This window comes from Diceros bicornis, chromosome 15, assembly GCF_020826845.1.
Source record: "Diceros bicornis minor isolate mBicDic1 chromosome 15, mDicBic1.mat.cur, whole genome shotgun sequence".
Taxonomy (NCBI): Eukaryota; Metazoa; Chordata; class Mammalia; order Perissodactyla; family Rhinocerotidae; genus Diceros; species Diceros bicornis.
The window spans coordinates 28,986,027-29,002,647 of NC_080754.1; the positions used below are offsets into that span (position 1 = coordinate 28,986,027).

Below are 16,621 nucleotides of genomic sequence, written 5' to 3' on the forward strand. Positions count from 1 at the left end.
GTATGGAGAGAGCTGAAGGGAGCTGCTATAGGGGCTCTGTTGAGGTTCGGGTGAAGATTTTTGATGGTAAGGAAAGGACTCCTAGAGGGTCAAGAGAGTGAATTCTGGGAAAGCAGAGGCGGCTCTTGCCCTGGCTGGGGAGTAGATGCGATCAGAGGAGCAGTTACTGCTGTGGTACCAAGAGGACTCCCTCCTCCTGTCCGCGAACACCTCCAAGTATCTCCCCAGGGTCAACAGAATCCTCTCCCTCTCTCAGCCTCCTCCTAAAGTACATGCTGGGGACAGGACAATGCAGGGAACCAGGAGTCTCAGGGGCCCCATTACCTCCTGCGGTGGGGATAAAGGCACAACAAAGAATCAAGGGCACTGAGCCCCAGAGGGTCCATCACCTTGGCAGCCCTGACAAAGACATAGGCTGACTCAGCTTCCTCAAACTATGTGCACAGAGCGCTCCCTGGGTCGTTCATCTCTAGCCAGCGAGAGGCCTTGAGCTTAATGGGCCAAAGCCCTGAACCTTAGCCTTCTCCAGAGCCGATAACAGGGTGCTGAGGGTGTTCTCCATAACTTCTTCAGGACAGCGTTGGGGGTGGGGGAGGCAAGAGAGGGGAGTTGAAGAGCAGGAGGGAGTCGGGAAGGGAGGCGGCTGGGCTGACACTCAGTGCTCCCACAGCTGGGTTGTAGGGGCTGTGAGGTCCAGGGGAGACTGGCGAATTCTCAAGATGGCTGAGGATGGCGGGAGGAATGGCAGGGTGTGGGTGAGGGGGAGGACTTTAGCTGTGACGGGGTACTTCTGCCCCACCCAAAGTCCCTCAGCGGCTATCTTCTGTGCAGGGTGACCCGTGACTAGTCCAGGGCGAAGCCCTGACTCAAGGCCAGCCGATTCATAGCTCGGCTGTGGCAAGAGAGGACGAGCTGGACCAGCCAATCAATTCTTCTCTTGACAGTTTTGGACTGCTACCTCTCAAACACTGATTTTTAGAGCCAAGAAGAACACAGCTTCCTTCGTTTCATGTTTTTGCCTTAATTTCCCTCACAAAATTGTATGATAACGTGATACGACACCTATCCCTTCAGTTTGGCTTTCTCAGTGTAAGGGTCATTTTTGACAGATAAAAATACGCAAAAGAAACCTGAGATTCACCGTGTTTTCCCCAGGACTCCTCAATCATTTGATGTTTAAAAGCCGTGCTCTCTCTTTTCAACAAATTCTTATTGAGATAAAATTCACATAACATAAAATTCAGCATTTTCTTCTTTAAAGTGCATAAATCAGAGGTTTTTAACGTATTTGTAATGTTGTACAACTACCTCCATTAATCTAATTGCAGAATATTTCCATCATCCCAAAAAGAAGCCTCATACTTCCCAATTCCTCCTTCCTCCCATCCCCTGGCAACCACTAATCTACTTTCTGTCTCAACGGTTTTGTCTCTTGTGGATGGTACATCTAAAGAGAATCATACAATATGTGGCCTTTTGCATCTGACTTCTTTCATTTAGCATGTTTTCAAGGTTTATTCATGTCATAGTATGTATCAGTACTTCATTCCTTCTCATGGCTGAATAATAGTCTGTCATACGGATATGTCATATTTTGTTTTATCTACTCATCATCTAATGGACATGTGAGTTGTTTCCCTGTTTTTGGCTACTATGAATAATGTTGCTACTTCGCTGAGCTCATTTGTTAGCTCTGTGTGTGTGTGTGTATGCGTGTGTGGGTGGGTGGGTGTGGGTGTGTGTGTATTGTTTAGGGTTTTCTATATACAAGATCATGTCATCTGCAAATGGATATAGTTTTACTTCTTCCTTTCCAGTGTGGATGCTTTTGTTTGTTTTTCTTGCCTAACTGCTCTGGCTAGAACTTGCAGCACAGTGTTAAATGGAAATGGCAAAAGCAAGCACACTTGTCTTGTTCCTGATCTTACGGGGAAAGCTTTCAGTCCTTCTGACATCAAGTACAATTTAACTGTGGGGTGTTCATCAATGCCCTTTATCGGGTTGAAGAAGTTCCCTTCCATCCCTGGTGTGTGAGCGTCTTAATCACAGAGGGGTGTTGGATTTTGCCAAATGCTTATTCGCCATTGAGATGATCATGCTGTGTTTTCGCTGCACTCTATTAATATGGTGTAGTACGTTGATTGACTTTTGTGTGTTGAACCACTCTTGCGTTCTTGGGCTAAATCTTACTTGATCCTGGTGTGTAATCCTTTAATATGCCCCGGTTTCAGTTCTCCAGTATTTTGTTGAGGGTTTTTGCATCTATATCCATGAAGGCTACTGGTCTGTAGTTTCTATGTGTGTGATGTCTTCATCTGGCTTTGGTGTTATGGGGATACTGACTTGCTAGAATGAATTGGATAAAGTCTTCCTTCTTCTGTTTTTCGGAAGAATTTGAGAAGGATGAGTGTTCATTCTGTAATGTGTTGAGAATTTACCAGGGAAGCCATAGGCCATTCTTTTCTGAAGAGCCTACCATGTTGTCCCTTCTTCAATGTTTAGCTGTTTTATACTAGCTCCTTATCGGTTCATGGCCGTTTGGGTGACTTCAATGGTATTCTAATATCACTTCTATAAACATCATTAAATTCTGCTTCTTTTGCAAGATTTTAAATTTCACTTTGCAGTAAGTTTTCACTATACCTGCACTTGGCATTGTTTTACATTGCAGTTGAGATGGGAAATGAAGATGCTACTTTTGAGTGAAAGGTGACGTTTGGGTGGGGCCTCATTTCTTGTTCATGAGTGAATATTTTTGCGTTCTGGTGTTTTTGTTTACTGCGTAACATGCTAACTTTAGGGATTCAGAGGTTGACAACTAAGAACTCAAAAAGGCCCCTGAATTCTAAAACTACAAACACCGAAATACATGGTGCTAATTTCAGTAAATTAATGAAACAAAAGTCCACAAACAGATTCTAAAGAGTAGCCTGCAGAATGTTTACTAGGCAATGATTTTGGGATCAGCACCTGTGGAAGGGAAGGGAAGGGAAGGGAAGGAAGCGGGCCTGAGCAGAGGGAGCAATCCATCTGTGGTAAGGGCCCCACAAAAGCCTCAGGCAACCCAGAGGTCACATGGGGGCTGGGATGGCCCTTCATGATTGTCCTGCACTGGGGCAAAGTGGCTGGGCCTTTAAACTCTCCTGTTGACCAGTCCCTGGATGCAAACAAACTGCCCCTGAAGGAGGCGGGACCTTGGGTGAGGCAATTTTCTTTCCAGGAGGCTACCCTCAAAGCAGAGGCTGTCTTCCAGCAGCTGGGGGATAGATTCTGCCTTCCAGGACTGGGGTCTGGGAGGCACCTCACAGGGCCACCCACAGATCTTAGCATATATGAAGAACTTAGTAACTGTTGTAAGAGGAAAAGGAAAGCTTACTTGATAAATGATGCTGGAACAATTTACTGTGATGACATGAGTGACATACACGATTAGACCTTTACCTTATGTCTTACCACTACCTGAATGTCAGATAGATTAAAGATTTAAATGACAAAGAAAATAAGAAGTATAGGTAAATATTTATCAGACAGAAGGAGAGGGAAAGACTTAGAAGAAAGGTAAGATGATGCTAAGGAAACATCAATAGATTTGATTACAGAAAAACAACAAAACCTGATATTCAAAATCGCACACAAAATTAAAAGGCAAAGAACAAACCAGGAATATATTTGCAATAAACAGTGCCAAAAGTTTTAAAGAAAGGAGCTCCTGTAAATCAGAAATAAAAACCCAACACTTCCATCAAAAGCACAATGAGATACCACTTGATACCCATTAGGATAGATGTTATAAAACAGCAACAGAAGAAAACAGAAAGTGTTAGCAAGGATGTGGAGAAATTGGAACCCTTGCACATTGCTGACAAGAATGTAAAATGGTGCAGCTGCTGTGGAAAATCATATGGCCGTTCCTCAAAAAATTAAACATAGAATTACCATACGATCCAGATCTTCCGCTTCTGGCTATGTACCCCAAAGAATTGAAAGCAGGGACTTGAATAGATATTTCTACCCTCTTGTTCATAGCAGCTTTACTCACGATCGCCAGAAGGTGGAAAGGACCTAAATGTCCAACAGCAGATGAATGGATAAAGAAAATATGGCATATGCATACAACGAAATATTATTGGGCCATGAAAAGGAAGGAAGTTCTGATACATGCTACAACATACCAACTTTCAGGACTGCTAAATGTCAGAGACGAATCTTGAGGACATTATGCTAAGTGGAGTAAACCATACGCAAAAAGACAGATATCCTATGATTGCACTTGTATGAGGTACCTAGAGTAGTCAAATTCATAGAGTCAGAAAGCAGAACAGTGGTTATCAGGGGCGGGAGGTAGTGGAGAATGAGGAGTCATTATTTAATGGGTACAGAGTTTCTGTTTGGAATGATGAAAAAGTTCTGGAATGAATAGTAGTGATTGTCGCATAGCCATGTGAATGAACTTAATGCCACAGAACTGCTCATTTAAAAATGGTTAAAATGGTAAATTTTATGTTATGTTTATTTACCACAAAAAGAAAAGGAAAATACCCCAAGATCTAAACTTGAAATGTGAGTGATAAAAGACATAAAAGGGCAATTCACAAAACAGCTATAATAAAATGACCTACAGGTGTATAAAAATCTTTAATTTCATAATTTAAGAAGATATAAATGAAAAGATCGACATATCATTTGTCATCTATAAAACTGGTGAAATTATTTTATGTTAATATTTAATTATAATCTTAGTCTTATGGCATGGGTATGCTCACAATGGTAGTATAAACGTGTGCAAACTTTCAGGAAAGCATCTTGCAAACCATGCAAAAGAAGTTTCAAATGTTCACATTCATTGACCCAAATCCAACAGTTAGGAATCTATTCTAAGGGTATCATAGGAGATGCAGGCATGTGGATAATGGCAGACGGCACCCCTTGAACAAAGAACTCCGTGCAGTGAGGGAGCCAGCTCTGTGAATATTTGTAGCGGAGAATGCTGTGTGCCTGTTGGCATGGAGTGAGCAAGGGGCTGAGTGTTAGGATGAGGTCAGGAAGTGAGTGGGGCCAGATGAGGGAGGGCCTTGAAGGCCACAGTAAGGAGTGCGGACTTGACTGTGAGTGAGCCGGGAAGCAATTGGAGGGTTCTGAGCAGAGGCCATGATCTAAGCTTTATAAGGAGCACTGGCTACTATTTGCAGCAGAATCTATTAAGGGTCAAGGGCAGAAGAGGCACGGGTCTCTTAGGAAGGGATTGCAATATCCAAGCAAGAGAAGGTGATGGCTTGGACTCGTGAGATTTTGTTTTGAATGTCGAGCTGATGGACTGGAGGTGGGATATGAGATAGAGACAGGAGTCAGGTGACTCTAAGGGTTTGATCTGAACAGGAGGGTGAATGATGGTCCTAATTCCTGGGACGTACTGCACTGAGAGAGGAGTAGGTTTCTGGAAGAAGGAATCCAGGGATTCACTCTGGAAAGGTGAAATGTGAGATGCCTGTTAGACACCAAGTGCAGATGTCGTCTGAGCAGGTGGAAGGATGAGTCTGGAGTTCAGGGGAGAGGACAGGGCTGGAGATACTAATTTGGGAACTGAAAGCAGATGGAGAGTAGTTAAGCTATGGACCACATGAGATGGTCTAGGAAGTGAAGCAGAGATGGAGAAGAGCACCGGGTGCTCTAATATTTAGAGGTCAGAGAGGAGGGAGCATCAGCAAAGGAGACTCAGGTAGAGCAGCAAATAAAGGAGGAGGAAAACCAGGAGGTTGTGGTGTCTAATTATTGTAGACAGTACAACAGTACAACTTTTTCTACAAATTGGCTACAAGCATGCGTGCAGGTTTCGTTTCAAACTTGCTGCGAGGACAGAGGAGTCTAAGCAGTCCAATTCGAAGAGTTCTCTCAAAGACATTAATAGGAAGAAAGGAAGAGAGAATGAGAGAGAGAAAGAGAGAGAGAGGGAGGAAGGAAATGAAAGAAAGAAAAGAATGAAAGAAAAAGAAGGAAAGGGGTCAAATAAATGTCTTGTTCAAGACAATGTGACCTCTGATTGACGGTTGGCTGGGTCCTCTTGGTAACTGCGTAGAAGAAATCTTAATCTGATTAAAATCTACCAGATTTGATCAAGCACACTAGTTGTTCCCCAGGAGCAGCTAGCGATTTATCACAGGCAAAATGTCCCAGACCGGGTTTTCACACAACTTTTTCCAATACCTCTTTTTCACTGAGCGAATATTTCAAGTTCCATCTCAGCTGTGGTGTTTTGTTTTGTATTGTTTTGACAATATCATTAATTGAACATGTTACCTCTTTACATTTCTTATAGGAAGTGGAAATTAGGAATAATTAGGAAATTATCATGAATGTAAATTAATCTTTAGAAGACATACACAATCACAATTAGCAGCTATATTTTTACACACATTGATATTGTTTGTTTATGCCTGTTTCCTCCCTTAGGCAAGGATATCGAAACGAAACCTCACGGCGACCAGGGCGGCGGTGGCAGCGCATGTGCTGGGAGGACCTGGGCTTTCAACTTGTGCATGTCGTGTTCTGTTTGGGCTCTTTTGTTTATGTAAAATAGGAAGAGGTGTAAGTAAAAGACACCCAAAGACCTCCTTGATTTCTGGCCGGAGATCTAGAGCTGTAAGACCCTAAGACTAGAGAATTAAACTCTGCCTGGAGAGTCACTTAGATACTTCCCAAATTCCAGATATATTTTTTTGCTGAACCTATCTTCTTGGTTGTTCCAAGGTCGAGATCAAGTGTGCTTTCTCCTCCAGGTTTTGCTGCCAGTCGCTATAGGCATGTAGTGAGAAACCTCCAGGTGTTCTCTGAGAGCCCCACGCTGTCCAGTGTTCCTGACGTGCCGTCTATAAAGCCAGTGACAGGTACCATTTTTGTGGGAGGGAATTTTAGCATGTTTCTACTTATAAAGTACAGTTCTTATTCCCTCATAGTGGCCTGGTCATAGCTAATTAAATGAAATTTATTTTTAGAAGCGAGATTTCAGTCATGGTCATGTTATCATGACCAATTTTCCTAGTTATTCATTGAGGAAAGTGAACTAGTTCTTATGGAAACTTTGACAATAATGACATTGCCATGATCACTACAGGGTCCTGTAAAGGCACTCTGTGTATATAAGCAGCCTCCTGAGTGTCTGTGTGTAAATGTATGTTCAAGTTCCTGTAGAGTTATCATGACACTAAAAAGTGGAGCCTCTACACATCACAATTTAAATGTTTCCCAGAAGGTTCACAGGGCAGCTGGAATAGTCCCAAGCTTCAATTTGTGTAAAAGCACTCCTCTGGATTCCAATTATTAGGGCATGATTGTAAAGTTTTCCTGAGAATTAATTAGCTTGTAATTCTCAGCTGTAACTCACAGCTTTCCATATTCAGCCTCACCGTGATAGTGTGGAGGAACTCTTATTATCTGTGCCCGGATTCCGATAGGTGGGCCCAGGTGAAGAAGTATTTTTGCTCTTTCAAAAAGGATCGTTCTTTCCATATATTTTGGATGAATATGTCAATCAAGGAAAGATTTAAATTAAACACCAATATTCAGATAAGTTTGATAATTGTCATAGTCATGGTCATAGCCTGTGAAATTCAGGGTTTGGAGATGGAACATAAAGTATAAAAAGGGGCCTTATTGTGTCCTCATCAGAAAAGAAATCAGTAAATCTGGTCAACAGAATTCTGAAACAAGAAGCCACAAATTCTGAAAGAAATAGGCACCGTCAGATTTCCCTCATGGGCGTTACTCAGTCATATGTTGTGAATCTCATTCTGTCAACCCTGGCTCAACAATCTGTGTTCCTCAAGTCATCTGTTGCTGGACCCTGGAGTCCTGGAGTCCCGAGTGTCAGGTCCCCCCGGTGTCTTCTCTGGTGGGGACATCAGCTTTTTCTAGGAAGGCTGTGAGCATGGATCTGTTCCCTGTATCCCTCTCTCAGGCTGTCCTTCTCTGATTTTCTTCCAGAATACCAATCTCTGGTCTATAGCTTCTTGCAGGGACCTTCAGGCAAAAATGAAGGGAGCAGAGAAAGCATGTGTTGATGACAAGGCAGGGGAACTTCTTACAGAGGCCAACATTATCAGATGGAGGAGAGTCGAATCTCTATGGGGGTGAGGTATATAAGTGCGTGGGTCCCTTTCATTTTTCCGTGAAGACTTAACTGATAATTAATCTGAGGAGAAAATGAATTAATGGGCCGTGAAAACACTGAGGAATCTGTTACGTAAAGCCTGTGCCACAGTTGCTTCCAACTAACATAAGTGTTTTAAACCAAGGAATAAAATATTCTTATGGGGCCAGCAGGTGGTGCAAGTGATTGAGTGCTTGCGCTCTGCTGCTTAGCCCGGGGTTGTCTGGTTCGGATCCCGGGCACGCACCGATGCACCGCTTGGCAGGCCATGCTATGGCGGCGTCCCATGTAAGTGGAGGAAGACAGGCACGTATGTTGGCCCAGGGACAGTCTTCCTCAGATAAAAAAAAAAAAATAGAGGATTGGCCGATGTTAGCACAGGGCTGATCTTCCTCACCACCCCCCCAAAAAAAATAAAAAATAAAAAGTATTCTTAGAGGCCAGTTTGTTGACACTCTCTGTGTTGGGCCGTGCACTTGACTTCGAATGTGCTTTTCCTCACTTCGCTAGAGGATCCAAATTACTGAAAACTTATTCACGTTGATAACACTTTAGAAATAGAAAACGGAGATGAAATCATCTTTCTAATTTATCAGTTTACCCCACAATGTGGGCTCAATAAATAAGGCAGTGCTTACAATGTCATTGAGCACAGGAAGGAAATATGGAGCATGTTGGTTCTATCTCTATGTTTTCCACATTCTTTGATGCATGAGAGTGCCATGTCATGGGTTCTTAGATGGCGGAGCCAGCCTGTTGTGCACCTAGCAGCCAAAAAGACACAGGGTCAATTTTGTTCTTCTGAATTTGGAGCTCAGCATCAGAAAACAGCAACATCAGAGAGCTGTTGCTCTATATGAGTCCAGGTGCCTGAGGATAAGAAAGGGTCATAGTGCTGGCCGTGTTATTCATCAGACTAACAGTCTTTACATGGCATAGCAGAAGGTACCATAACAAACATTCAGCATTTTCAGTTTTTGTTAGAAGTGAGGACTCTCCTATCATTCTATTAATTTGTTTAGAATTGTCTAGGTCATAACATGTCTCAAAACAGCAAGAAAGCATGTACGTGAATAGACCCCATTCAGATGACTCACTTAGGTTTTCGGTGAGATCATGACTGTCTGCCACTGGGTGGAATAGGCAGAAAGCAAATAAGGACTTTTTACTGTATCGTGTTGACAACAGACTGTTATTCAAAGGTCATTTCTCTTGCAGGCTACCAATTCTTTCTCTCTGTTATACATATACCTTTAAATTTTTTAATATTTCTCCATATGTACTTATTAATTAATGTATGTCTCAAATTAATTTTCTCATATGTAGGTATAAAATTAATTTTCTCAGAATGTTCTAGTTCAATTACTCCCATTCACTATCAGCCTAAGTTTTTAAAGCAAAGCAGGAACCTTGGAATTACATATTTTGCCCATGTTCAAGAGTAAGCCAATCACCGTTGAAATTGAAGTGACCTCCAAAATGGTCACTACACTGCAACACGCAGGAGCTCTGAAAATGTGTGCATTGGCTGCCTCTCGGCCAAGACTACCCATTGGTTGGTGGTAGCAGCTCTGAGGCTCATTGGTGGCCCCTGAGTCCCAGTTGGGGGAATTTTCCAAACACAGAGGGGTTCAGACGCTCAGTGGCTAAAACGAATGACAACTGTCAGCTGCACATAAGAGAGAAGCCAGTTATTTTCTCAAATAATACGCAGCTCAGGGGGAAGGAATCAATGTTGGGGCAGTGACTCAACAAGGTCCTCACATGTTGTCTGTGTAGCTTGCTGAGGGGTTGGCTAACGGGTCCAAGGGGACCCCCCCCCCCCAGCCAGCATATCTGGGTTCAAGACAGGAAGAAGGAACAGAGCTGTGCCAACTGTGTCCTTTCCCCCTTTATCAGGAAGGCAAAAGCTCTTCTAGAAACCCTGAACACACATCCACTTATATCTCATCGACCAGAATTGTGTCATGAAAAGCCTGGAAATGAGGAAGCCTGCGAAATTATTTTGCTGCCCCCTCCCCCAAAGTATAATTTTAGAAGAGTCCAAAGGAAAAACTGCAGACAGATGAGCAATGAGCACTGTTGGCTTCTATTGGCACTTTGCCTGAGAGGGAGATTGGAATCACCTTCTTCTCCCCATGTGTTTGTGTAATCTCATGTGGTGTGCAAGGCAAGCTCACAGGGGCAGGACCTCTCAGTTCCCAGCACGGGTGGGGGTGGGGTGGTTGCTGTGGGAAGTGACAGTCACAGGCTGCAGAGCCCATAGTCCACATTCTCCTCAGGCTCTGTGATGTCACACTGGGACTTCTTGCCTTCCACCCTGGGCTGTGGCTTCTGAGCTCACTATGGCTTCAGCGGTCGCTATGCACATAGGGCTCTCAGAGCCAGTATCAGGGAGGGAGCCTGTGGGCACCAGAGGTCTGGACATGTGGCTCTGGGAGGATGGCATTCCCCTCACGAAGGGGCGCCATCCCCCGCCTCAGGTCCCGCTTCCCTGGCTCATCCCGAGCCTGCTCGCTGCCTTCACTGGAGTCCTGCTGGTCTGTGTCAGCGGACTCTTCTTCGGTTTCCTGTGAGTCACCCACACAAGCAGGCAGATTTCTTACAGCGAGACAGAAAGGAAGACAGATCATGAGAGTCTGGACAGGGGAAGGGCAGAAAAGGCATCAGGGAAGGGAGGATATTCCAGGCGGAGGGAACCGAATGTGCAAAGTCACAGAGGCATAGAGTGCTTGGTGCCTTGGGGAGCTGTTGATGGCTGGGAGTATTGGGTGACATTTGGTGGAGCCTCTCTGGATCTGTGACTACCCTGGCTATTTAGAGCAGGCTTTGAGGTCTGTGAGTCCTGACCAGGTGGACTGAGTCCCGCGGGGAGCTTTGGGAATGGGGTGAGTGTAGGAGTGGCGCCTGCTGGAGCCCCAGCTCTGCAGGAGGCTGGGAAGGCCAGGCCCCAGAGTCTGGGGAGGCCTAGTCCCACCCTGCCCTGCTGCCCGTCCCTCTGCCTCCATGCCAGGATAAGAGCTGGGTGGCTGGTCATCAGGGTGGCACCTCTTGGGTCCCTGCCTCCGGCTATACAGGCCACTCACCCAGTCCCAGGCTGACCCTTCCAAGTCCTAAGCCAGGTGTGAGTCATCTCCCACAACAGCCTGGGTCTCGGTCTCCCCCCTGGGCAAAGATATCTCTTTCCCCAGACTCTCAAAGGCGGCCATGACCCCTCCTGCTCTTGAACGTAGATTCTGGGTCTTGCTGGTCCCTCCTAGCCAGAGATTTGTAGGGTTTCTTTAGGAAAGTCCCTTGCCTCATGCTCCTCTGCTTCTCGAGGACTAAGAGGGACCTAGTGCACCCCTTCCTCTGACACCCCCCACACACCCTCTCCCCTACGCGCTGGGCCCCCCTCACAGATTCTTGCCTGCCAGGCTGGAGCCTCAGCTGAGCTGCACCCACTTTCCATTTCCACCTCCTCCCCATTTCTGCTGGACCTGCCCATGATCTCACTCACAGCCCTCGCAGGCCTTGGCCCACTGATAAGGGGAGGGTGTTATCAGGGAAAGTCAGGGAGCAGGTAGCAATTTTCTTGGAGGAAATTTTAATATGTTTCTACTTATAAAGTATAGTTCTTGTTCCATCCTTATGGGCTGGTCATGGCTAATTAAATGAAAATTCGTTTTTAAAGTAATGTTAAGTCATGGTCATTTTTGTCTGCCTATTTATCTCCTTGCTCACGGCTTTCTAAACCCTTTCTTTTTTTTTTTTTTCAGGTATGAGGGTCTTCTTGAGCATTTCTTTTAGGTGTGGGCATCTTGTGGCAAGGAACTCCCTCAGCTTTTGTTTATCTGGCAAAGTTTTTATTTCTCCATCTTGTCTGAAGGATATTTTCACTGGATAGAGTATTCTTGGATGGAAGCTTCTGTCTTTCAGATTTCTGAATAGATCATTCTGCTCTTTCCTAGCCTGTAAGCTTTCTGCTGAGAAATCTGCTTAAAGCCTGCTAAGGGTTCCTTTGTAGGTTATTTTCCTCTGCCTTCCTGACCTTAATATTTTTTCTTTGTCATTGACTTTTGCCAGTTTTCTTAATATATGCCTTGGAGAAGGTCTTTTTAGACTGGTGTCATTAGAAGTTTTATTAGTTTCTTTGACTTGTAATTCCAGCTCCTTCCCCAGGTTTGGGAAATTCTCAGCTATTATTTCTTTAAACAAGCTCTGTGTTCCTTTCTCCCTCTCTTCTCCCTCTGGAATATCTATAATCCTTAGGTTGCATTTCCTAATTTAGTTGGATATTTCTTGGAGAATATCTTCGTTTCTTTGTAGTCTTCGTTCTCTCTCCTCCTCCATCTGAAGCATTTCTATATTTCTGTCCTCTAAATTGCTTATTCTGTCCTCCATTATTTCTGCACTCATTTAAGGATTCCAGATTTTTCTTTATCTCATTCATTGTGTTTTTCCTCTCTGACATTTCTGATTGGTTTTCCTTGATAGTTTCGATCTCTTTTGTGAAGAATTCTCTCTGGTCATTAACTTTATTGGTGATTTCCTTGAACAATTCTTCTGAGTTTTCTTGTAACTTGTTTAGTTTTTTCATGATAACTATTGAGAATTCTCTGTCATTTAGATTGTAAATAGCGCTGCCCTCAGGATTGATTTCTGGGTGTTTGTCATTTTACTTCTGGTCTCGTGTCTTAGTTTACACTTTCATACTATTTGATGGGGTGGATTTGATCCTTCGCAGAGTGGTTGCATCAGGTTGCAGATTCCACCTGCTGCCACTGGGAGGTGGCAGGACCTGTGTATTCCGAGGCTGCCCCATGCCCTGGCAGCTGTGCCTGTCCATTGGAAGTTATGCTGACAGAGCCTATCTGCATTTGACTGCTGGACGCTGCTGATTTACACATATATGTGCCAGCACTCTGGCGGGGGTATCTTGCTCGGGCTGACCAACAATACTGGTGTGCTTGATGGGAGAGGGGCGTTTTTTTTCCTGTGCACAAGCCCACGGGCGCTCCTCCTCTGTCCTTGCTCTCTGCCCTCCTGGGATGTTCGGCTTGGTGAATACACCCCAGTGATTGCCTAGCCTCCTCAGAGTGGAGCTTTCCCACAGGCTGGGAGGCAACTCAGAGAGCGAAGGCATTCCCACGAATGACTGCCCCCTCCCCCTTCTCCTCTCAGAGCTGCACGCAGTCCTGCGCCCTAGGTCTCTGCCAGTGGGGGAGGCAGAGGAGATTCTCCTTACCTCTTTCCACTGCCTCCCTGGCAGTCCAGCACCTCCACGTTCAGAGATATGGCTGCATGGGTCTCTCAGACATCTATTGTGTTGTTTGAATGTCCTCTGTTGATTTAGGAGTGTCCTTTTCATTGTATCTCAGCAGGGAGAGTCTAAGGGAAGAGCTCACTCTGCCATGATGCTGACGTCATTCCCTTTGTCATCGACTTTTGCCAGTTTTACTTTATGTGCCTCGGAGAAGGTCATTTAGTGTTCATGTAATTAGGATTTCTGTTGGCTTCATGTAGTTGTAAGTCCAGTGACTTCCCCAGGGTTGTGAAATTCTCAGCTATTATTTCTTTGAACAAGCGCTTGGCTCCTTTCTCCCTCTGGAATACCTATAGTCCTTAGCATGCTTTTTCTAGTTGAGTTGGATATTTCTCGAAGATTTCCTTCATTTTTTAAAAAATCTTAGTTCTCTCTACTCCTCCACCTGAAGGATTTCTATTACTCTATCCTCTAAACCACTAATTCTTTCCTGCAAACATAAGCTCTTTTTTTTCTTGAGAAAGACTGGCCCCTGAGCTAATATCCATTACCAATATTTGTTTTTCACTGAAAAAGATTAGCCCTGAGCTATCATCTGTGCCCATATTTGCATCACTAATATTTTAGTACTCTGATCAACGGCTTTGGAACAACACTTAAGTTCATCACTTATAATTACATGGATAACCACACAGATAGCAAAATAGACAGCCCAAATTTTAGTATCCCCTCCATAATGGACCTCAGTCCTTGAGGACTCCCGGAGAAGGTGACTGTAAACCAATGAAAGTTACTGCCTGGAACCTCAGGTGAAATCTGATGTAGCCAAGTAGCCTACTGTCTAATAGTCCATCAAGTAATGTAAGAACCTGGGAGTCATTTATTACTCATCTATAGGAGGCTGTCTTGTGCACAGCAACTTGCAGTCTGTCACGAGTCCATTTGACCATTTGGAGAAGTCAGTGTCTAGAGTATGAAGCCAGCCAAGGTTTGGGAAATCCCAGTTGTGATGTACTTCTGTGGCATGATTCTTGTTCCCTGTGGCATTTTCAATATGGTCCCATCTAATCCAAGAATTCAATAAGACCCAGTCTCCGTGACAAAGATGCTGCAGAAAAACCTCTGACAGTGTCTAGTTCCTTGGTTTGAGCTCTCTTTAGGGCTTTTGGATCAACTCTGGAACATAGAAAGGGTCTCCCAAAGTTAGGCCTATGTTGTGTCAGCAAGTAACCAGGTATTTAATAGGAAGCATTTTTAGCAAAGAAAAGCAAGGTTAATGGGGTTGGAGCAAATGATAAACCAGTTTCTGAGCCCAGGGTATGGTTAGTCAAGAAGATCTCTGGATGTCAGCGTTGAAGCATCCCCTACAGTTTAAAATGTCTCCGATGATGTCATCAGGTGTTCAGTTAAACTTTTTTTTTCTTTTTTTGTGAGGAAGATCATCCCTGAGCTAACATGCATGTCAATCCCCCTCTTTTTGCTGAGGAAGACCGGCTCTGAGCTAACATCTATTGCCAATCCTCCTCCTTTTTTCCCCAAAGCCCCAGTAGATAGTTGTATGTCATAGTTGCACATCCTTCTAGTTGCTGTATGTGGGACGCCACCTCAGCATGGCCAGAGAAGCGGTGCATCGGTGCGCGCCCAGGATCCGAACCTGGGCCGCCAATAGCAGAGCACATGCACTTAACCGCAAAACCACAGGGCTGGCCCCCCAGGTAAACCTTTTGAGTGGCGTACACAGAAATAGGCATGAAGATTGTCCAAACATGGGCTGTCGTGTTGCTCTCTCTTAGGTTTATATCAAGTACCCCAGCTTCAGTTTCCCAGGCTTCAGGAAAAATCGTGGTTTTAGTTCTCAATGATTTGAAATGAAAAGGAAAGAAAAAATTGAAAACATTAATTTGGAGATCTTATCAGATATTTGAGGAAACTAGAAGAATTCAGGATCCAGTCTAGTTTAAAAATAAAAAACAAAAACCTTCAAGTTTTTAATTAACAGGACCAAAATCCAACATCCACAAATGTGTATTATAGTTTCTATTGAAACATAATTTGGCTCTTGAAATTTACCTTCATTTTTACCAAAGATAGCAAAATTAAAATTCATTTGTTTCCAAAATAACTCTAGTTTTAATAAACTTTGTGCAATTATTTACATAAGTACAGCAAGAATAGCAATTGATCATATAGGTTCTTTTAAATCTGCTTTGCTGGAACTTTTTATAAGGAATCTCAGATTGAACTTTAAAGGCCCCTCCAGGCCAGGAAAGTCAAGCCAAGGTCTTGTCATCAGACTCGGCCTAGGATACCTGCAGATGTGGGCGAATTCCTCTTTCCTCTTGAGGATCACCAAAATATCCTAAGGTTCTTTCTTCTGACAGGGAAATGACCTTCTTTACTCGCCTGGTAAGGTTTCTGGGAACCCTGTAAGCAAGGTGCCAGGCCAATATTTTTTCAGTGGCTTTATTCCAGAAAGTCCAATCTTTGCTTCTCAAAGCTATATGGTCATATCTGAGTTTATGTATCTTTCTCTCAAACATGACATTCCAGTCAAAGCTTTGGTGATATAATCCATTTCCAGTTGTGTCCTGCTATAAGGAAAACAGATTCTTATTGAACTTATACAAATAACTATATTGCCATGAAAATAAGAATACTCAGTCATCAGGAGTTTTTCAATGCTGGAGGGATCAGATAAGGGGAAAAAAGAGAAATGCTTCCCTTTTGCTTAGAAATTTCTATAAGTCATAGTTAGCTTAAGAGAAAAGAGAAAAAGGTTTCCTTAAATCTAGAAAAACAAAGCATTGAATATCAACAATATTTCAAACAAAAAGTCATAAAAATTATCCTCATCAATTTATTCAGTCCTATGATATCAACTTTTGATCTTCTGCTAGCAGTTTCATGAGGCCACTAGTTTCTCAGTTACAGGTTTGCAATTTCTTACCCAGCTCAGTTTTGTAATCTGAAAGTTTATCAGAAACCTGTATTTTAGAGCAAGTGTCAGAGTCCTTTCCATGAATCTCTCTGAAGGTGAAACACATTTGGAAAATCATCAGAATAGAACCAGTGTCTGCAAATGAGAAATCATTCAAAATAGCAAATTGACAAAGACAGTTGGCTCTTTCTGTAACATATAACACTTTGAGATAATGACTAAAATTATGACTGACAAGCAGGACTGATCAGAATTTTTGGAATGTTATATAATTTTTCCAAAAAAAAACGTGTTA

The 16,621-nt window shown here is 43.6% G+C and overlaps 1 protein-coding gene across 11 annotated transcripts in view; it reads left to right on the forward strand.

Moving 5' to 3' along the window:
* SENP5 (SUMO specific peptidase 5) overlaps nucleotides 1–16,621 on the forward strand; it is a 155,695-nt gene that overhangs the window by 37,343 nt on the left and 101,731 nt on the right. For 3 of the 11 annotated variants that reach the window (XM_058556048.1, XM_058556052.1, XM_058556060.1), the window contains exons 1-3: nucleotides 6,492–6,582; nucleotides 6,774–6,881; nucleotides 7,978–8,123. The exons of 2 other annotated variants lie outside the window; for them this stretch is intronic. In XM_058556048.1, the coding sequence (XP_058412031.1) occupies nucleotides 8,026–8,123 (98 nt within the window). In that variant the 5' untranslated portion in view covers nucleotides 6,492–6,582; nucleotides 6,774–6,881; nucleotides 7,978–8,025. Of the gene's footprint in view, nucleotides 1–6,491; nucleotides 6,583–6,773; nucleotides 6,882–7,977; nucleotides 8,129–16,621 lie in introns of those variants that run through there. 6 more of the 11 variants (XM_058556046.1, XM_058556058.1, XM_058556059.1 and 3 more) reach the window with 4 other exon arrangements.